A 23,113-nucleotide genomic window follows, 5' to 3' on the forward strand; every position below is an offset into this window, starting at 1 on the left:
TGCCCTAAGCCTCTGCAGTTCAGGAGAGGCCGAAGGGTTACTGGGCCCCGGGGGAGGCTCACCTGTAGCCACTGAGTCCTCCAGCACCTCTGGGGCCAGAATGGTCTCACCTGGTGCCTGCCCCTGAGGATCTGGCACAGGTGCAGGCTCCTCAGCATCTAGGCCTTGCCCCAGTTCAGCCGGCCCTGGAGGCGGGGACTCCTGTGCCGGCTGGGATTCCTCTGGTTCACTCTCAGACTCGGAATCCCAGGCCATCACACCCATAGTCACCTTTGACTGGACGTAACCGTCCGGGGTCCTTTACATTTTCCCCCCAAAGGACAGCCACTCACCCAAGCAGAATGGGGAGAAACCGAGAAGGAAGGAAATAAGAGAGTCACTGAGCAAGGAGCAGAAGAGTCACTGAGCCAGGAGCAGAAGAGGCAGGCTTGGATGAAAGGGAGCCCAACATAAAATGCAAGAGGAAGGATGGAAAGGTTAGAAAGAAGCAAACAGGGCTTAAGCTACCCTGGTTAGGACCACAAGCAAGGCACTCACCTGTTGCTGGAATTGCAGGAGGCTCCTCCCCATCTTGAGTACATAGGAGGCAGATGGGATACCTACAGAACCTGTGCAGAAAAGGGACAATGACTGGATGCAACACCCCCCAGGCAGTTAGTCCAACTTCCCATATGGAGAACATCCTCTGCAACACTTACGGGAAGCTGGATTAACTGCATGTATTGAGGTAGATGGCCCCTTTTCTGCACAGGCTTTGTCCACGATGGCACTGAATGCTTCAATGTGCCTCTGCTTGCTGACCACTTTGCAACAGCCAACATCTAACGCAAGCATAGGCAAACTTGGCCCTCCAGATGTTTTGAGACTACAATTCCCATCATCCCTGACCACTGGTCCTGTTAGCTAGAGATGATGGGATTTGTAGTCCCAAAAACATCTGGAAGGCCAAGTTTGCCTATGCTTGATATAATGAATTGTCCAATGATGGATTTAAAGAGGTAATTCTACAAGTCATGCAACTGGTTCTAATGCAGGCAATACATTTGAGGAGCTTTCTTGCCAACTTAAATTTCAACCATTCTCTGCCCCTTGGTTTGAAGAAGAGCAGGGAAGGGACTTCTGTTGCCCTCCTGATGGACTGCAGCCATCATCACTGACCCATTGGTCATGTTAAAATTGTAGAGTTGGAAGGGAGGGACCGCAAGGGTCATATAGTCCAAACCGTGCAATACAGGAATCTTTTGCCCAAGGTGGGGCTTGAACTGACAACCCTCAGATTAAGAATCTCATGCTCTACCGGCTGAGCTATCCACAGGGCTAATGGAAGTTGGAGTCCAACAACATCTGGGTGGCCCCAACTTCCGCATCCCAATGTACAGATGTAACACTCCCTTAAAAAAAGCCGCCGGACCTTTAAGGTGAAATAAATCAGATTAGCGAAGTGGAGTGTTTTGGACCAGCAAAGTGTGTAGATGACCTTTTAAGACTGGTAAAAAGAGAACTGGGTTAATAAATTTTGGGAAGATTTCCGGCAAGCTGTCATCACTCCGCAGGTGGCAAAATTTGTTAAGGCCGGTGTCGCTCCTCTCAGACTTTGCCAGCACGTAGCTTGTCACTCTCTTTAATCTGCTTTACTTGAGGCTGTGATTTTTGCATTTCGTGTTAATGGCCCGTTGGCAGTAATAAACGAACTGCTACTTACTCCCATAATTGTAATTGCACACGTTGACAACTGATTCGGGCATCTTCCTCAAACGAGGCTCCTGCTAATAATGAAAGGTTAGAAAGCGGGGGAGGCCGCTTCACTTTCACCTTCCAACGCTCCTCACTGCTCTCGGCTTTAAGAGTTTCACTTCTGCCATAAAGGAAAGGGCACTTGACCTGCGGCCTCGCTTTATGGGCTCCCCATTGGGGGGAGGAGGAACCACACCTTCCAATGGCCTCCCCAAGAGAGAGGGCGCGCTCTGCTCCCCCCCCCCCCTGCCATCAAGGCGCATTAAATGCATACTCCGGCGCCGAGGCATTAAAGGGGATTTCCCCGCTTGCACATAATGCACCCCCCGCCCAGCCAATAGCAAAATGATCTTTCCTTTCGCTCCGCGCCCCGACTGCCTCTTTCCTGTGCAGCCTCGCCGAGCGCGCACGGAGCTGCCCGGAACTTCCCGACAGGCTACCGCTCCCCTCCCTCCCTCCCTCCTGCCCCGCTCCGAGGCTGCTTTCTCTCTTCCCCCAGCCAACCCCCGGCTTCCCTGGGCGGGGAATCGCCTCCCTTCCTTCCTTCGCTGTCCCCACCCACCTTTTGCAATGGCAAGCAAGATGGAGGAGCGGGGCGGCTTCGGCGCCCTCCCAGGGCGCTGTTGTTAAAAAAGCGCAGCTGCTCCCCAAAGGCTGCGGCGCCCTTGCTGCCCCCCCCCAGCGCGCCCCGCTGCCCCCCTCTTCCCGGATTGCATCCCTCCCTCCCCACCCTCTCCCCCCATGCGCCCTCCCTCCCCTCCTTCCTGGCAATTGTCTTTGCTTCTCCTCCCCCCTATCCCGCATGCACCCATTGCTTATGCACGCGCTCTCTGGAGAGGCTCTGCCAGAGCTGTGATCCCTCCACGCGCGCGCGCGCGCCTCCATCTATTATTGCGATCCTTTGGCTGCCGCCGGTGCAACCGGATCGATCCATCCACCCATCCAGCTGCCCCTTTCTTTTCTCTCCCCCCCCCAATTTCCCCCCTCCTCTCTCCCTCCCTCCTTGCGCCATCGTCATTGCCAGCGCCGCCGCCGCCGTGTTTCTTGGATGGATTTCTTCTTCCTGGGTGTTATTGCTGGAAGGTGAAGCCGGAGACCCGGGGCCCCCCGAGGTTTTAGATCTCCTCTTCCTCCTCCGCGACCCCCCAGCTCCTGTCAGCGATCAAGGCCGAGAAGGGAGCGAGGAGCCCGGTCAGCGTGGCGGTGGCAGCGCGCTCGGGTCCGGAGGAGCTACCGACCGCGTCTCGCAGCCATGAGCGGCTCCACCGCCGCCTCCTCCACCAGCGGCAACGCGGCCGGCGAAGGGGCGGAGGACGCCGCCAAGGATTCCGCGGACATCGCGGCTTTCTTCCGATCGGGTGAGCGCTCCGCTTGGCCGGAGGGGAAAGGCGGTCTGGCGTTGGGGAGGAGAGGGTTGGCCTTTCCAAGGAGTTTGGAGAAGGAAGCGAGGGGGAAATCTCGGTCGTTCCGATTTGATTTCCCCCGTCCGGTGGTTTTGTGCGCTTTGGAGTGTCGCTGCTTTCTGTGCCCAAGAGCTAAAAAAAAAAAAAGGGGGGGGGAGGTATCAATCCTTGCCTCGGCAAGCCTCATATTTTTGCAGGATTTCTATGGCCGTGCGTTGAAAAAGGCCAAGTGTTCCCGGACCAGCCATATGTATCGCTGTATGCGTTTTACAGGGTCTCTTTAATATTGGGTCGATGAATCTGGCTGTCAACTCCAAAGCCCCATATAGATTCTCTTTTAGCCAGTTGGGGTACCCCATTCTTCAGAGCCGCCTCACCTCCTTTAAAGACTAGATTTCCCCTCCTTGATAAAGTCAATAGACTACAGAAGGCCAAGACTATCTGTGGACTGTAGCATGTGTCTGGGTGTCATAATCCACAGCCTTTGTCACTGTTTCTAGACAGCTGCTGTAACCAAGGAATGGCAACCCAGCCGCTTCCCCATCTTTCCCTTCCTCCATGGGGGGGGGGGGACGAGCATTTGTTTTCTTGTCTAGCTTTTGGCTCCAGCTCTGGGTGTGTGTTTATTTCTATTAAAATGAAAAGCTTCTCTCTCCATCTCTGCCTGCCTGCCTTTGCGGTTCGAATGCAAGTCTGGGAAGAGCAGGGTGTAAATAATCTACAGAGAGGCTAAGATAGAGTTGGCTTTGTTTGTCCGTTTTTCTTTTCTTTTCTGGGGAGCGAACATTTATATTTTTATTTTTAATACAAATCTGGCCTAAGGAGCGGACAGTTGATTGTCTTTGTGCATTGATTTTGGTAGATGGTCGGATTTCGGGGGGGGGGGAGCTGTTGGCAGAGGAAGACATGCATCTTGCATAGTTAAGCTGTAAGGGAAATACTTTGACACAAGGCAGGTGCTGGGAGCCTCTCCTTACATGGTCACTCCAGCTGTTGTCCAAACCTCCTTGTATCCTGTTACCCTAGGGTGGTAAAACTTTTATTATTATTATTCTTGCTATTGAGTGCTTGAGATGGGGTAATGGCTGCAGCTGGGAAACAGAATGGATAAGGCGCAGAAGGCAGGCGATTCCTCCAAAACAGACCTTTCCCAGAAACCCTACAAGTGCAGAAAGGTAACCTGTACATTAATGATGCCTGCCCTGTGTGTGAAACTGCCATGTTGCAAGGCTCCCAGTGAATCCATTGCCTATGGCCACAGGGACTGTGGATTTGTATAAGACAGTAAGGGGTGGGAAAGGAGTAGTTAGCTGGGCCTGTACGTATGTGTCTGGGCTTGCAGCTGAACTGAAAACCACTTTCTCCCCTTGGAAAATGGGGTGAGGGAAAAGGGTGGTTGTCGGGTCATATATGCACGTCACAGACATCCCTTTGCTTCTGGAGCAAACGTACCCGGTTATGACAAATCCAAGCCAAAGCAACGGAGTCTCTGTGAATTCAGGTGGGGAGGGATATCTCTGGAAGGAGGGAGGGAAAAGGCATGGGGTTGTCCCAACCAATGCCTGCCTGCTGTTGGGGGGGGGCAGGGGGAGGAGGCTGAAGGGGAAGCCCAGCAGAAAGGCCCCCTGTAACGGCTTGCCTGTCAGACTTCTCCTGAACACTGCTTTAGACAGAAGCTCTCGCTTTGGGTTTTCCTCCCTCCTGCCAGAATTTGTTTGGTTCCTCCTCCTCTGCTGCTGATATGCCGCTCATCATCATCCTTCCAAGGAGGGGGGGAGAGGGGAAGATAGGGCAGCAGGCTTCTTCGCTTGCTTCATCTGGATGCCTTTAAAAGGACCGAGCCTAGGAAGTGGGGATAGGTTGTGGGGGGGGGGGGAAGAGAGAAAGAGAAGAAATGCAGTCTCATCTCTGGAGAACCGAAGGGGCTTCTGAGTTAGGTAGGTATTTTGCCTCTATTAGTGAAGGAGTAAACCACGATTGCTTGGAATAAGTGTTCGTTTGCTAGCGTTTGCCCTATTTGACGGAGAACTGGGGCAGTGGCGGGGGGGGGGGGGACACAGGCATATGGAGAAGGGAAGGATGAAAACTGTCAGTCGTTGGGTCTCCTCTTTATTCTCCTCCTTCCCACTCCCCGAGTTGGTTATAGTCAGGGAACTTGTATACAAGGGTGATCACAAGCTTCTCGGCTCACAGTCCCTTAATCTGGGCCAGATATGATCCTTGAGGGTGGTGGCTGTGTGGACAGGTGGCTGCTTTTCTCATGAGCTGTGTTGTTGTTGTTGTTGTTGTATGAAATGGGCTCCCAGGATAGACTGCATGGATCATGTTCCTCAGGAACCCATAATCCCTGTTGGACATCACTGCCGTGGTTAGATTGTCTCGCAGCGCTGAGTTGCAGGGAGACCCATTCATTCTGCATGGCTTCAAGGGTGAGTGTTTTGCTTTCCTGGGCATTTCTGTCATCACAGGAATTGGTGAGTTGCTTCCTAGGTACACTAACCATCCCAATTGAGGTTGCTTTCCTCTAGGTTTGATCTGTGCTGCGTGACAAAGATGTTCTGGTGTGTGCCCGTTGCGAGGCATAAGTGATTTTTTTACTGTTGAAAAGACTTTCTGCATTGGGGTTATGTCAGAGCGTTCTGGCTTCTCTTCAAGACAGGCTTTCAAATTCATCGGCAAAATTTACTGGCCTTCATACCTGTCTATAGATTCGCAGTTTTGGGCTGCAATCCTGTATCCACTGTCCTGGGGATAAGACTGTTGAATTCAGCTGGATTTGAAACCTGACAAAGGCAACATATGATTTCCCTTCCCTGGGCTACCTTGAGTTGATTCTTCTTGCCTCAGAGAAGTGACTACAGTATTTGCAAACCTTGTACAGAATGTGTTATGCCATGGTGGTTCTGCTTCAGGTTTTACCTGATTTCTGATTCACCTGTATTGCTACCCACTTTGAGCCATTCTGCAGTGAAAGCATCTCTGAGTGAGAAGACTGGGAGAATTGGAAAGGCTGTTAAACAATAAACACAGGAGCTAATCATTGACAAATCCTTCTCTTTAGAATCCACTTAGATCAGGCATGCAGAGACACATGGGCTGTGTGTTAGATTTAATCCCACCTAAATCATTTTTTTAAGAAGACCTGATTTGGCTTTCTTTGTGTCGATTAGCCATTGACTTTGGGAAATTGGGAAAGGCATTCAAATAAATGCACGTCTCTGTAGGAAAGTCCTGGTGTTAAGGGTAATAATAGGCAATGAATGAGGTGGAAAGTGCAGCAATAGGAGACAAAAAAAGGGGGGGGGGACTGGGAAGAACAGGGATGGGTGGATGGAATACCCTTATGGCGTTTCAAGCATGCAAGTAGGAGTTTGGGCGGGCACCATGACTGGTCTTCCAGGACCGGCAAAGAGGGGGCTTTGATTTTGGAATGGTGCAGCTGCTATGGAAGAGTATCTGAGTCATTGGGATGGGTGAACTTTTTATGGCGTGGAATGTATTAACTGTGGACTGCTGGTTGCTTCCACTGGACAAACAAATCAAAATAGGTCCTCGGAGCTTCAATGCTGAGGCCTGTAGGTGCTGTTGAATAGCTTGAGGACCTATTAAGATAAAGCCTGAAATGGAATATGGAGGGGCTGGGATGCTGTGCAATGGCTGGTTTGGTGCAGTTAATAATGGTACAGCACTCCCATGATGTTTGCTTGTTGTGGGACATGGGGAGAATCCAAAAAAGCAACTAAAATCATGCTTTAAAAAATAAAAAAAATCAGATAGCTGTGTTGCATGTTGGAGGTAGCAATGCCTCGTTTTGCCTATAATATAGGAATGACCTTTTTATTTAGCCTTAAAATGTTGGTCTCTTGAGCTATAGGAACTACAGACTTTGTGTCCAAACTATATGAGATGCTCTCTGATTAGATTTCCATAAATTTTCTGGGGAAGGTGGAAAATCCTCAAAATTGGATTCTTGGGGAGAAGGGGTTTCTGACTTCCTTTGCCCCCTACCCAGTCTGTCTCCAGGGTTAGAAACTCAGCTATATAAGCCGGGTGCCAAATGGGTTGCAGTCGCTAAAACAGAATGCCTAGTTGCCGTTTTGGGGCCAGGTGGCTCGAAAGTTGTCTTTTTCAGTTCGACTTTTGGGTTCCTGAAATTCATGCCGATCGTGCAAATAAAATATAATGGATAGAATTCCACAGGGTGTGTTGCTAGTGTGTGAAAACAGTCAGGGTCCAAGGATTTCTAGGCAAGCACCTCCAGATGGCGTAGACGTCAGGCGCCATCCTTGCGCCCGGGCATCTTCACTTGGTCACAAACGGCCAATAAAGGTAAAGGGACCCCTGACCATTAGGTCCAGTCGTGACCGACTCTGGGGTTGTGGCGCTCATCTCGCTTTATTGGCCGAGGGAGCCGGTGTACAGCTTCTGGGTCATGTGGCCAGCATGACTAAGCCGCTTCTGGCGAACCAGAACAGCGTACGGAAACACCATTTACCTTCCCTCCAGAGCGGTACCAATTTATCTACTTGCACTTCGACGTGTTTTTGAACTGCTATGTTGGCAGGAGCAGGGACCGAGCAACGGGAGCTCACCCCATCGCGGGGATTCGAACCACCGACCTTCTGATCGGCAAGTCCTAGGCTCTGTGGTTTAACCCACAGCACCACCCGCGTCCCTCAAACGGCCAATAGACAGGTGCAAAATGTGCCTGGCGAATTTCAAGCATGGTTTGCCGTCTGTGGGAAGCATGTGTGGTTTTTGCAGCTGTGCAAATAGCAGATTTGGCATTGTGGAGGTGCAGAATTTATTGATCCAGGATAGTGGCATAAGTGGAAAAGGGATAGATCCCCTTCTTCCCAGTGCCACAGCCCCAGTCCAGCGTGGCTGCTTTGTATAGATCAGAGCTCTGATCTCAGTTCATCTCCGTTAGCTTTCCGGTAGTAGGCTGTGGTACCTCAAAAGGAAAGAAGCACTTGAAAGCAATGCCATGTTTCCCGTTTTCTTGGAAAGGGTAGACGTATTTCTCAGCATGCTGTAGCTTGGGTGGAAATGTTTCCTTAATGCTTGAAATAACAGGCACAGTAACACTTTTGGCCCATTCCAATACGCACACTTTGAACGGATGTTGTTGCGCTTGTGGGCTTAATACTTTGGCATGCGCGCCGTTCCTGCCACTTTCAATTTCCTTATTTTTATTGGCAGAGATCAATATTGGTAGCACGATACTGCCCTCCATATTAAAAAGGCGGCGCGAGGGCCTTTCATGCGTTGACTTTCCGAGCCTCGTATACACTGCTGTGATGTAAGCGGGACCAGGAGAAGCGAAGACTTCCTGTGCTCTTGTTCTCTCTCGTTCCCTGCAATTATATAACTGGGCCCACTCAGTTTGATGTGCAGTATAGCACTTCGTGGTCTACATTTTTTAAATGCTTCCTAAAAATAGAGGGAGGGATGACTTTGAAACAAACTAGATCGAGGAAGTTGTGTAACGCTAAGAGTTCTTTTGCTATTTCAGTGGGTAATTTGAACTACTTTGAAAGCAGGGTTTTCTCCCTCTTGGGGGCCACATTCTCTTGCGGGGTAATCTATTTGGGGCCGCATGCTGGCTGCGGTCAGGGCTGCTCCCATTTCTCGCCCCCATTTCTTTCCCTTTTCTTCCCCAACCATTTGGTTTCATGCAGAAGGTCAGAGGTTTGAACTGAGAGTTTGTGGAGAGCTTTGTCCTTCAGTCCATTTCAGTTTTGCTTCCTTTCCACCCTCCTTGTTTCCCTCTAGTTTTCCTCACCTGCATGGAAACAGGCCATTTTAATGGAATTAGTATATTTTTATTAAACCTTTTTTTTAAAAAAAAACAAACCCCAAAATGCCCAAACTTTTGAAATGCACAGTGCATTTCAACTCTTGATTCCTGGATATAAAGTAAATATTTGCCCGGACACTCTCTAAGCCACTAGCAATCATACTTCCTACATTCAGATAACATCAACTTGTCTCAAATAAATGCTGCATATTGCTAAGAATTCTAGCATGCCCAGTTGGGTTCAGGAATAACACCAGACCATGGTGCTATGTGAACAAGCAATCAAAAAACCCTGGGCTCCTCTTCTCAGGCATGGTAATGATTCCCTATCCCGTTTCCTGTAAAAAAAAAACAGCTATAAGTAAGTCAGAAATTAAATCGCTATAACAAATGGGGGGGGGGACGCTATGTAAAAATCACAGAGATTTATTTATTTTTTGCTCTCTGGCGCCATTTGGGGTGTTGCATGTTTGTAGCACATTCAAAACGTTGTGTGTGGGGTTTTTTAGAAATATATATAACTAATGTAGCTGAGTCCCTGGTTTTAAGGCAAAACACAGTTTGCTGTTTCATCCAACCCAGCAACCTACAGTTTGTACTTCTGCAAGCCATAGTCTGCTAGTTTGGATAAAGTATGGTTTGCCTTAATCCTGGTGTGTGAAACCAAGGCTTCTTGACTGCTTATTCACAGAACACAAAACCATGGTTTGACATTGCACCAGAGTTTTTTGGTCTCAGCGTCTTTCTCTCCTAGTCTTAAGGTGGGGCATGGCAGGAGCACAACTTCTCATTTTTATGGCTTGATATCTTTTCAGATAAGAGAGAGAGACTACCAACAGACAGAAAAGTAAGAATAGAGAGAGAAGGGCAAAAATGTAGGGCAAAAATGGTCCAATCTTTCAGGCTGGGGTTAAACGTGGATCTAGGAAAGTTTAGATATTTATTACATTTGTATACCACCCTTCCTTAGACAGTCTCAGGGCGGTTCACAACAAAATAAATCACAAAATGAATAATAAAAATAAGAGCAAAACACACCCCAACCGACACATTTAAAAGGGCTTAGAATGTTGTTCAGCCAAATACCTGGTTGAAGAGGAACGTTTTCACCAGGTAGGTTCATATGGAAAGAGGCGGTCCTTGCGATATTGCAGTCCTGAGCCATTTAAAGCTTTATAGACCAAAACCAGCACTTTGAATTGGGCCCAGAAACTAATTGGTAGCCAGTGCAGTTGGACCAGGATCGGTGTAATATGCTCAAACCATCTTGCTCTGGTGAGCAACCTGGCCGCTGAATTCTGCAGTAACTGAAGTTTCCAAACCGTCTTCCGAGGCAGCCCTACGTAAAACAGTAATCTAACCTTAAGGTTACCAGAGCATAGACTACAACAGTTAGGCTATCTCTCTTCAGATAGGGGTGTAGCTGGGCCACTAGCCAAAGCTGATGGAAGGCACTCCAGGCCACTGAGGCCACCTGAGCCTCAAGTGACAGCAAAGAATACAGGATTATCCCCAAGCTATGAACCTGCTCCTTTAGAGGAAGGATAACCCCATTAAGAGCACACAATCTCTCACCCATCCGGTCTGGTTCTGAGATGTAGAATAGCAGAGTCTGGGACGATTCCTACGGAGAGAGATGGTCCTTGAGGAATAATAATAATAATAATAATAATAATAATAATAATAATAATTTATTTATACCCTGCCCATCTGGCTGGGTTTCCATCCACTCTGGGTGGCTTCCAACAGAACATTAAAATACAATAGTCTATTAAACATTAAAAGCTTCCCTAAACAGGGCTGCCTTCAGATGTCTTCTAAAAGTCTGGTAGTTGTTTTTCTCTTTGACATCTGGTGGGAGGGCGTTCTACAGGACAGGTGCCACTACCAAGAAGGCCCTCTGCCTGGTTCCCTGTAACTTGGCTTCTTGCAGTGAGGGAACTGCCAGAAGGCCCTGGACCTGTGTCCAGGCAGAATTGCGGCCCTGAGCCATTTAAGACTTTATAGGTCAAAACCAGCACGTTGAATTGGGTCCGGAAACTAATTGGCAGCCGGTGCAGCTGAAGACTGCTACTCAAGATAAACACAACATTTGTCTGAAGTTGCTTGTTGCAGGCGAAGTTCGGTGGTTCTGTGCAAAGCTATATATGCTTCTTGGGTCATTCCCAGTCTTCCAAATGAGTAAGCTTCTGAGAAACATTGGGATTCCCTGAAACATAACTTTGAAAGCCACTGCTTGTGAATGGAGCCAACATGCCTTCTGATTAAGGAAGGAAAACCTTTGGTCTTTGTTTTTTTCCTTGGTTATTTCCCCAGGACATCAGTTCTTTTGCCAGATACTGGCATTCTGTTTTGCTATTTCAGAAACTGTTCTTTTTTGTTCACCCTTCATTTCTCATCTTGGTTATCATCATCATCATTTTTAATTTGTATACCACCTTTCTATCTTACAGCGGTTTACAAGCTGAAGAAACAAAAAATGTACATCTTGCAACAATCTAATGCAATACAAAAATGTGAGAATAAAACATAACTTTAAAATAGGCAACCAACAATACAAAAGTAACATTCAACAATTATCAGAACAGTATAAAATAATAATATCAACATATAAAAGTTAAACAGAAATCCACTCAACAGTTACAATAAATAATATCTAAACTATGGTCAATAAAACAATGGCAAGCCACAGTACATAAAACAATACAATACACATTGAGAAGCAGAGACTAGAGGGTAGACTAAGGCAGGTGGAAGGAGGCCTTGCCTGATGGAGTCTCTTCCCTCATGATTCTTTTTTTGGGGGGGGGGGGACACAACGACTTCCTTCCTCAATATAACCTTTTGTCCGCAATTCTGCACTTTGTCCTGCTCACCATGAGATGCAGCTATTACTGTTAATATTACAGTGGTATCTCGGGTTACATACGCTTCAGGTTGCAGACTCCGCTAACCTAGAAATAGTACCTTGGGTTAAGAACTTTGCTTCAGGATGAGAACAGAAATCGTGCTCTGGTGGTGCGGCGGCAGTGGGAGGCCCCATTAGCTAAAGTGATACCTCAGGTTAAGAACAGTTTCAGGTTTAAGAACGGACCTCCAGAACAAATTAAGTTCTTAACCAGAGGTACCATTGTATTATTAGTTAATAATAGTTTATTAGCTGTCCTCCACCCTAACTTCCAAGGGTGGGTTGCAACAATTTAAAGAATACAACACAATAAATGGTTTAAAACAAATTCGTTCTGGAGGTCCGTTCTTAACCTGAAACTGTTCTTAACCTGAAGCACCACTTTAGCTAATGGGGCCTCCCACTGCTGCCGCACCGCCGGAGCACGATTTCTGTTCTCATCCTGAAGCAAAGTTCTTAACCCGAGGTACTATTTCTGGGTTAGCAGAGTCTGTAACCTGAAGCATATGTAACCTGAAGCGTATGTAACCAGAGGTACCACTGTACAATCACAAGAATAGGGTGGGTTCTAAACATTTATAGTTCAGGAGTCTTTGGGTAAAGAAGTGTGTGTGTCACTCTCATGTCACTTCCCTCTTTTATTCTAATCACTGACATCCAGTTTTGTTTTGTTTTCTTCAGTTTACATGGTTGCGTCCTGCCTTTTAGAAATTCCCCACAAAGCAGCATTCTAGCATTCTTTGATTCAGCTCCCCTTTGATTTCTCATTAGGCTTCAGTTTTGACTGTGGCTCTTTTCTTGTTAAGGCAAAGATCTCGTGTTCCACCTCCTTTTTTCTCTGGCCTCTTCCTGTGCCTGGAATGGTTGTTCTGAACATATTTTACCGTATTTAAAAATGATGTTTCCAATTTATCCAAATTGAATCTTTTTGAACATGTCACCCTTGATACCGCTAAGAAATTAAAATTACCAGGATGTCATAGATCCACTCTGCCACCAAATTCCACTGTTGAATATTAATATAGTACATCATTTTGCAATCTGCTGATTTATTCCCTTCTAAACTACAAATGGAATTTTCTACTTGGGCCAACAAAGCAGAAATTGATCTGCCCCAATATGAAATGCAACCAACGTGTTATCTGCAGTTCACTATGATATTCCAGTCCTTGCAACCCCTCTGAGCTTTTGAGCCTTTTTGGAGATAAAGGGTGGGCTTTTTAGTCACAGGACAACTTGGCGCGTGGTTTCATGAATTCTAAGGGACGCGGGTGGCGCTGTGGGTTAAACCACAGAGCCTAGGACTTGCCGATCAGAAGGTCGGTTGTTCGAATCCCCGCGATGGGGTGTGCTCCTGTTGCTCAGTCCCAGCTCCTGCCAACCTAGCAGTTCGAAAGCATGTCAAAGTACAAGTAGATAAATAGGTACCGCTCCGGTGGGAAGGTAAACGGCGTTTCCGTTAACTGTTTTGGTTCGCCAGAAGCGGCTTAGTCATGCTGGCCGCATGACCTGGAAGCTGTACGCTGGCTCCCTCGACCAATAAAGCGAGATGAGCGCCGCAACCCCAGAGTCGTCCGCGACTGGACCTAATGGTCAGGGGTCCCTTTACCTTACTTGAATTCTAGAAGACATTTCAAAATCAGGAAATCCTGAGAAGGTTAGAGTAGGGTGCCATATTTAGCAAAATGTCATGCTATAGTTCTTTCTAGCACATTATAACTAAAGGCTGCAGGTGGGTGAATAATGCTGGAATCTTTCTTGAATGTGCAGGGAATTTTTTTTGTATATCGAGGGACATTCTGCAGGGATGTGCTAAGTGCAACCAAAAACGATAATTCTCAAGAAAGAAGTGTCCACGAAATGTCACACTAGTTCGAACAAATTGGGGATTTCTAGTAAATGATAAGAAACCAACAAGTCTTGAGAGATTTGAGGTGGTGGAGCAATTATTTTGATCTCTCGCAGCTTCATGAACCATGGTTTATGTAGTGGGGGACAAGCATCGGGACCAAGTGCTTCTCCCATGATCCCCCACCTCACGTTCTGGAACTTTATTTCTGACTTTTATTAATCCAGGGTTGCTGTTACTATCTGATCTGTGAACTATTGCTCAATCTTGGGTAGCAAACCAGGATGTCAGCCGATACGCGAGTGAAGGGGAAGAGCACTTGAACCCAAAACTTGTTCCTAGCTTCAGGAACAGCACTTGAGCGTTTTGTCAACGCAGACAAAACACATACTGAGGAACTAACTGGTTTGTGAAGCTGGGAAGGATCACCCAGACCATACCAACATGTGATTTTGTAAGAAAACTCTGGAAAGAATTGGGATGCGGCTGTGTTAGACTAACTGTGAAGGCAGCCCCAAGTGTACCACCCTAAACTATGGAGGAAGGGTAGAACAAAAAAGCAGTGTCATTAATCTAGAGTGTAAATAAGGTCACTGGGCACCTTGTAATTTTACTTTTCCAATTCTTGAAGTGAGGAGAAGCTGCCATCTTGTGGGATTCCTGTCCTCCAAGGCTACGCTGCTCATGAGTAGAGCCAGAATGTCGCCTGAATGGGCTCTTGGAGCTCTTTGTGGCAAAAGGGATGGGTTGGGAGAGGAGCTACGGAAAAGCATAGCCTACTTTTTATGAGGCCAGTCATGTGACCGTTACATCACCATGTGGAGTTTTGAGCCTAGCCATGTGGCTGTTGCATCACAAGAGGAGTGGGTGGGGCTACAGCAGGTTGAGTTTTTCAGCCATCTTTCTCTAGCCTAGTGAGCACTTGGTCACTTGCTTACATTGAGGTGAAGTACCCCCATGGGATTCACCACTCCAGCAAAGGACCAGGGCTACTGTTGACCTGATACTCAGGTAAGGCGCCAAGGAACAATGTACTTCAATGAGGGGCACATGCTTTTCAGGCTCAATTGTGGACATCTCTGTTTAAAGGCATTCTGGAAGTGGGAATGGGCAGAATCTGTTCCTGAAGCCTTGGAGAGCTGCTGTCATTCAGAGTAGGGTAGTACTAGATTAGGTGGGTCAGCTGCTTGCATGCTTGGTTTGTAGTCGTCTTACGCAGCCAGAAAATGTGAGTATTGCATAGTTTATTTCTAACCTCTTTTTCTTCTTCAAGGAAAAGCTTGGATATCTTTTTGAAATAATTCTAAATGGTTCTTCATCCCAACCGATTCCCTCAGTGGTGAACAATAATAACTATTCAATAGAAGCAAAATGTGATTCATCATAAAACAATAAAAGCTAAAAGGCAGCAGCAAAAAACAAGCACTGTGTGCAAGACAAATGGAGCCCCTTTAAAATGCCCGAGTAAGCAAGCAAATCTTAACCTGGCATCTAAAATATTGTAATATTTTTGCCAGTTGAGCCTCCCATGGGAGAGTTGTTCTAGAGTTGAGGTTCCATCTCGGGAAAGGCCCTCTCCTTGTTGGGAACGTATTGCAGTTCAGCAAGCGATGGAACCTGGGGAAAGGCCTTAGCTGAACATCTTAATGCGTGAGCAGGACAAATGAACTATATGGATCCCAAGCTGTTTAGGACATTAAAGCAAAGGATCAACACTTTGAATTGTGCCTGGAAGCGGATTGGCACCCAGCGTAATTCTTTGAGAATTGGGGTTATACACCTCCATCTGTGCACAGAAACATTTGGATGGACTGAAGCTTTTAAGCCATCTTCAAGGGCAGCCCCAAGCATAATCCATTACAGTAGTCCAACTGGGTGGGCACCAGAGTATGGCTCACCATAGTTTAGCAATCCCTACCCAGGAATTATAAGCATACACAACTGTTCAGTTCTGTCAGTGGCTGTTGGTTACAATTGTCCCAAACAAATACCGTACTTTTCTGTCTATAAGACGAGGTTTCTTTCTTCAAAAATCATGTTAAAAATTGGGGGTAGTCTTATACATGGGTAGTGCATTGTGGGGACGTGGGATTGGTGGCTGCAACGAGTCGGAGAATGTTATTGGTGGCTGCGTCAAGGCGCTGGTGTTGATTGGCTGTCGTTGTGACAATTGGGCAGTCGATTTGCTGCTTTTTTCGGCGAGGGGACAGGGGATAGGTGGCTTTTGCAATGCCGGCAGCGGTGGATTAATGAACATATGCATTTCCCCCCAAATAAATAGGTAACCTAAATAGCCTTGGTGCATTTCTGTGGAGGGTGTTGCGCAGTTAAAAATAAATGTAATTGAAGCTTTTTTGTGGCCATTCGAGTGTGCCAAGTACAGTGGTACCTCAGGTTAAGTACTTAATTTGTTCCGGAGGTCCGTTCTTAACCTGAAACTGTTCTTAACCTGAAGCACCACTTTAGCTAATGGGGCCTCCTGCTGCTGCCGCGCCGCCGCTGCACGATTTCTGTTATCATCCTGAAGCATTCTTAACCCGAGGTACTATTTCTGGGTTAGTGGAGTTTGTAACCTGAAGCGTATGTAACCTGAGGTACCACTGTACACGCAAGGCACCGAGGCAAATGGCTGATTAATTAGCCGGCGCCCTGTTGCTGAAAGCTACTCCCTTCTGGCGGGCAGGGAGCGTTTGCAAAGTCCTGCACGCAAGGTTGGGGCAGACGCGGCGACACATCTCCCGATCCCTCTGGGAAGCATGCACTTTTCCCTGTTTTTAACGATGACCCCTAATTAGCGCCTTTTCCCCAGCCCCGGGGAGGAGGAGGGGAGCAGGAGGCACGTTTGGACACGCAGGTAGAAGTCTCTCGCGTGCAGCACTCGGCAGGGTTTTTGAGAGGGTTGCCTTGCAATGGCTTTTACAGTCCCAGTGAGTCCGAGGCTGGACTGAGACAGGAGGGGGAAAAGGAGGGCAAAGCAACGGTGGCGAAGCGAGAGGCTCAAAGCGTGGGCTGCAAAGACAGACCCCTTGGCAACCACGGCGGGTAAAGCCCAACAACTTTGGGGAATCGCCCCATTTTTGAATTTTTTAGTTCCCCAAAATAGGGGGCGTCTTATAGACGGAAAAGTGTGGTAACTTCAGTGTTCAGAGGCCAATAAGCAGATGCTAAACTGCCTCGGCCCAGTATACCTGAAGGAGCGTCTCCCACCCCCATCGTTCTGCCCAGACGCTAATGTCCAGCGCCGAGGGCCTTCTGGCAGTTCCCTCATTGCGAGAAGCAAAGCTACAGGGAACCAGGCTGAGGGCCTTCTCGGTAGTGGCGCCCACCCTGTGGAAACCCCCCCCCCCATCAGATGTCAAAGAGATAAACAACTACCTGACATTCAGAAGACATCTTAAGGCAGCCCTGTTCAGGGAAGTTTTTAATGTGTGACATTTTAGTGTGTTTTTGGTCTTTGTTGGAAGCTGCCCAGAGTGGCTGGGGAGGCCCAGCCAAATGGGCGGGGTACAAATAATAAATTATTATTATTATTATTATTATTATTATTATTATTATTATGTCTACGGGCTGAGAATCTATGTTACCTTACGAGCTTCTCAAGGAAATCTTAACAAGGGGCTCTATCTAGAGTCATACAGTGGGAATTAGTGTTTGATTCCGCAAGGAAATTCTTCTAAGTTCTAAACAGAAATCTAAAGCCAGTTCTTTTTGTGTAACTTTTATTATTTAGAAAGCCTGAGGTGCTTCTCCCCACCCCTAATTAAAACAGGGATTGGTGTGCGAGTCGGAACTGCGAGGGGGGGGGGGGGAATAAAATAAAATGGTGCTTCTGTTAATGCTTCTGAAACGACAAGTTGTGTTTTACCAGAAATCTCCTGCAGAGAATTATTAGCACTTCATTTTTATATTTCTGGGAAGCGTATATCTGTGTGGATGCCTTCCAAAAACATTAACTCTTTAGGAAGAAAAACCTGTTGTGGTTTTCATTACCAATATGGGAAAACATTTTGGGTCTTCAGAGCCTGTTTCTTACTGTGAGGGGTTGCACGGTGAGAAGGAGGCTGCTAGGCTAGATGTGCTGTTGTTGTGATCCATCTGGCTCGTAATGTTCATCCGCATCCTGGTTCTGGTCTTGTATGTCTTCTTCAGCCTGAAAGTTCTCACATCCCAGAATGTTCCTCCACATGGAAAATTGCTTCTTGCTTTTACTTCAGGTGTCTGCAACACACTGCAGAGGGGGCCTCCTGGGTGGGAGAGCTGTCCAGAGAACAGGGGCCATAGCAAAGACCCGCTTCTATGTTGCTTCTAGATGGCACAGTTAGCGGAGTCTCCTTTGATGATCTGGGTGACCACAAAGGTGTCTCTTGGGGGAAGGTGGTCCCACTCAATCACCTGGTTCCAAGTTGTTCGTGTGTGTTGCTAGCAAGAGGTGGAAAGAAGATAAAGTCCCGTCCAGAGAAGAATGGCAGATTAGGTTGATGGATTATGCCGAAATGGCAAAAATGACCGGAAGAATCAGAAATCGGGAAGACCAAATTTTTAATAAATGATAAGTTATTTCCCCATTCTCTATCTTAAGAACCATTGTAAACAGTTAAAATTGTCAGTAGAATTGGAATAACACTTGTAGTTTAATGGTGGATTTTGGATATAATGGAGATGTAAAAGATTTGGATTATTATAAAAGATGCAGGAGATAATGACTAGCAATAGGACCCACAAAGGGGAGGAGGGAAGTCCAGGAGATCCTTTGGAATCTTGTTCTTATGTTGCATGTTGAAGATGTGATTGTAAAACTAATTTAAAAGCCACTCCATTCTGAACTAGCTCTAGCTTCCAAACCATTCTCAGGAGTTCATAAACACTATTCCAGTTGCAAAGTTCCCAGTGTGCAACCGCAGTTGCTAAGCTCGCTCTGTCCAAGAAAGAGCGGTTGATGTGTCAACCAAAGGTGACCATCTATACTCCTTTCCTAGTGACAATAGTGGAACCTGGAGACCCCCCCCCCGCAAAGTACGGTCATTGGGAAGCCCTCCAGCTCATTTCTTTGTGTGCAGATGTTTCAGGTCCAATCTCCAGCATTTCCAGGCATCAATTCAGGTAAAGCATATTGGTTTGGGATTCTGATGTTACAGACAAGTAGAACTGGTTGTCATCAGTGCAACGTTCGAAATTCGCCAGGCGCATTTTGCACTTGGCCACTTGCGACCAAGTGAAAGATGCCCAGTGCCTGACTCCGTCTCCACCACCTGGGGATCGTTGGATGTTGACTGTTTTCACACACTAGCAACGCATCCTGTAGAATTCTACCCGTTATGTTTTATCTGCGCAATCAGAATGAATTTCAGGAACCAAAAAGTATTGAAAAATACGATTTTCGAGTCGCCTGGCCCCCAAATGGCAACTAGGCATTCCATTTTGGTGATTGCAACCCTGATTTAAGGAGCCATTTGGCGCCTAGATTATATACCTGAGTTTCTAGTCTTGCATCATTGTACAGTGATACCTTGGTTCTCAAACTTGATCCGTTCTGGAACTCCGTTTCAAAACCAAAGCGTTCCAAAACCAAGACGTGCTTTCCCATAGAAAGTAATGCAAAACGGATTAATCCATTCCAGACTTTTAAAAACAACCCCTAAAACAGCAATTTAACATGAATTTTACCATCTAATGAAACCGTTGATCCATAAAATGAAAGCAATTATCAGTGTACTGCACTATAAAATAAATAAGACAGTATTGTAGATGATAAAAATAAAAATGGTTATTTTTCCTTACTTGCACTGATGATAGTCATTGTTTGGATGGGGGGCTTTTATCCATTTCTGCAGTCACACAATCAAATCAGTCAGTAGCTGAACTGGGTTCCACACAGTCACAAAAACAAATTAACCAAAAAAGCCTCAAAAACAAAACCGCAAAATAAATAGCAAAAACAAAAGCAGCAAACTTAATCCGTTTGACTTCCGAAATGTTTTTAAACCAAGGCGCAGCTTCCGATTGGTGCAGGTGCCCCGGAAACAATAGCCGGCAGCCACATTGGATGTTCGGCTTCCGAAAAACGGAACACTGACTTCGGGTTTTCGGCGTTTGGGAACCAAGGCATTTGAGAACCGCTGTGCTCCAAAATCTCCTAATGACAGCTCCCTTCATCTTAATATTAGATAGCATCTGAGTTACAACAGCCATACTGTACCATCAAGGTTTGTATTGACTCCAGTTATCCCTCTCTGCCTGTCCCCCATCCCACTTTCCTTGAGAAGAATAGGGAAATTGGCAATCAAGCCATTGCAAGTCAGAACTAAAATTTAGGAGGGGTTTAGGCTCAGTTTATAATGGGACCTCCCACTTCCAAAATTTGCAGTCATTGGTATTGGCAACTGTTTTCTTATTTCCCCCACATGATAACATCTAGTTTGAGTCTTTCCTATGGATACTTTGCTTACTGGCAAGCGACCTAATCAAAAGCATCATGAAAATGAAGGATTCTGTTGCATATTGTACCGCTTTTCTCAGCGGGATGCAAAAAGAAGAAAGTGTTGTTGTTGTTTTTGTTGTTTAGTTGTGCCCGACTCTCCGTGACCCCATGGACCAGAGCACGCCAGGCACTCCTGTCTTCCACTGCCTCCCGCAGTTTGGTCAAACTCATGCTGGTACTTCGAGAACACTGTCCAACCATCTCGTCCTCTGTCATCCCCTTCTCCTTGTGCCCTCCATCTTTCCCAACATCAGGGTCTTTTCCAGGAAGTCTTCTCTTCTCATGAGATGACCAAAGTATTGGAGCCCCAGCTTCAGAATCTGTCCTACCAGTGAGCACTCAGGACTGATTTCCTTAAGAATTGAGAGGTTTGATCTTCTTGCAGTCCATGGGACTCTCAAGAGTCTCCTCCAGCACCAGAATTCAAAAGCTTAAGGGCCCTCAATTTTCGCCCTCCCTGCCCATCCTGTTTTCTGTGAAACATAGGTGGGGAGTTCTCTGACGCAGCTAAACTTGAAGTTCTAAATGGAAGTAGGTAGGAAGAAGGACTGTGATTCAGTTTGCTACCAGCCCCTGGAAAGCTGAATCACTTTGTTCAGGAAAAATGCGGCATGACTAGGAAGTGATTCATAGTGCTGGTGACTTCCTTGCAGCTCTGGTTTCGATGCTCACTGTTATAGAAGGAGAAAAGGGGGGACTGGAAGGGGAGGAAAACTTGGGTTGAAAAAGAGACTCCAGTTTGCACTTTTAGACTGCACGAGCTATTCTGCCTTCCAAGAACTCTTTTAAGTCGGGAAAGTCAATGTCCAGAAGATGCATGCAGCGAAAACACGCTATTATTGTGGGCACCCCGGATCAGATCTTAAAAGTCACAGGTGCTTTTTGGAACCCCAGTGCTCGTCCCCTAAAAGCAACACTTGCGTTCTGTGGAAGTAAGGGAAGCACATTCTTCTCCTTTAGTGAATGCTCCCTTTTCTTTCCTCAACCAGAGCCAGCTCAGAGGGTACTTCAAACTCTAACCCCATTCCTGGACTTCCAGGTTTGCATCCACCCATCTTTGCAGGGGGGAAGGGGTGAGTTTTCCCCCAGATGAGGGGGAAGGGCAAGAGGAAGAGGAAGAGGGAGGTGTTCCTCCAAACACCCTTTGAATCCAGCATTCGAATCTGGACACTGTTTGACCTCCAGCTCCTGTTGGCCCCAGTCAGCGTGGCCAATGATCGTGGAGGAATGGAAGTTGTAGGACAGTATCATCTTGTTGACCTCTGCTCGCATCTAGAATACAGCCATTTTTTTAAAATAAAGGTAAAATGCTACAAACCCAGTTGGAGTCTACTGCTTTTAGGCTGCAAGTGATTGTGAGTATGTTTGGACAAGCAAGCTAGTTAATAATAATAATAATAATAATAATAATAATAATAATAATAAAATAATTAGTAGACTTGTTTGTGGGGCCAATCCAGAGTATCTTCGGAGAACCCTTTTTATTTTTGCTAATGTCCTCTGTTCATCCTTAAATACTGCCTCTCAGTTCTCGTTATGGAAGTCTACAGTGCTGATGGATAGTCCCCCTTGATCAGCGAAACCGGGTTAGGGAGAGGACCGTATCACTGTAGGCCAAATATTTCCAGAGCTGAAAAGAGTTGTGACAAAGCTTCTAGAACTGGTATTGTTTTGATACGTCGTTGGGCTCCGTGCAAGGCCGAAAAGAGGCGTAGAAACAAATCATTGTGAAGCCTTCATCAGCAGAGAAGCTCCCTTGCTTCTCTTTTGTTCACGATTGTTGGAAAAATCTCTGCCAGGCAGACTCATTTTCTGGTTTTTGTTGTTGTTGCTGGAGGAAGTGGGCAATGCTTTCTTTCACACAGGGGGGTGGGGGTGGAAATGAGTCAGTGAAGCCAGGTAGGGAACATGCAAGCTGACTTTTGGCTAGTGGGAGTGTATCTGCGACACCAACCCACCTTTCAATAACGTGAGTGTCTTAAGAACTGTGATTTTTCCAGACCAGATGGCTTTTTGGGTTGGCCTTTTATTGTTACACGTGTTTCAGGCTTTCTTTCTTTTTAGTGTTTTGTGCTAGGTTAGGGTGGGTCCTAAATTCCAGTAGCTGCAGTGCTTTTGTTCTAGAAAAAAGGGTACTGGTGCTGAATACCCTTGCATTGAGTTGAGTTGGTGGTAGTGCTGTGGTCTAAACCACTTGAACCTCTTGGGCTCGCCAATCAGAAGGTCGGCGGTTTGAAACCCCGCAATGGGGTGAGCTCTCGTTGCTCTGTCCCAGTTTGAAAGCACACCAGTGCAAGCAGATAAATAGGTACTGCTGTGGCGGGAAGATAAATGGTGTTTCTGTGTGCTCTGGCTTCCGTCATGGTGTTCCTTTGTGCCAGAAGCGGTTTAGTCATGCTGGCCACATGACCCGGAAAGCTGTCTGCGGACAAACGCCGTCTCCCTTGGCCTTTAGTCACCTTTGACCAGACTTAACCGTCCACGGATCTTTTACCTTTACCTTTTACCCTTGAGTACCCTCGGGGGGGAAAAATGGTAGTAACTGCTGAGGGACATGTCATGCTCCTTCTGGGGTAGTTTGTCCACCTTTGGTTCCTACCCTGCACTCTGCTGTCACCTGGGGGTGCCTGCTTTGCACTTGTAGGTTCCCCACATGGTATTTAATGAAGGTGCCCGGTGAACTTCCCTGGGGAGAGCATTCCACAGATGGGGAGCCACTGCAGAAAAGGCCCGTTCCCGTGTTGCCACCCTCTGGACCTCTTGTGGAGGAGGCACATGAAAAAGGGCCTCAGAAGATGATCTCAGGGTCCAGGTAGGTTCATATGGAAAGAGGCGGTCCTTGTGATATTGCAGTCCTGAGCCATTTAAAGCTTTATAGACCAAAACCAGCACTTTGAATTGGCCCCAGAAACTAATTGGTAGCCAGTGCAGTTGGACCAGG

General features: G+C 46.9%; 1 protein-coding gene across 4 annotated transcripts in view; it reads left to right on the top strand.

Moving 5' to 3' along the window:
* Positions 1-2,295: 2,295 nt before the first annotated feature.
* The window catches only part of TRIO (trio Rho guanine nucleotide exchange factor), a 268,574-nt gene continuing 247,756 nt past the window's right edge, over positions 2,296-23,113 (top strand). For 3 of the 4 annotated variants that reach the window (XR_014529571.1, XM_083518908.1, XM_083518913.1), the window contains exon 1: positions 2,296-3,092. Coding sequence is in view for 3 of the 4 variants with exons in the window: in XM_083518908.1 (XP_083375034.1) it covers positions 2,987-3,092 (106 nt within the window). In the remaining variant the exon portion in view is untranslated. Of the gene's footprint in view, positions 3,093-4,795; positions 5,075-23,113 lie in introns of those variants that run through there. The other variant, XM_083518911.1, reaches the window with a different exon arrangement.

The sequence above is a fragment of the Podarcis liolepis genome (genome assembly GCF_965112155.1).
Source record: "Podarcis liolepis genome assembly, chromosome: 8".
Classification (NCBI taxonomy): Eukaryota; Metazoa; Chordata; class Lepidosauria; order Squamata; family Lacertidae; genus Podarcis; species Podarcis liolepis.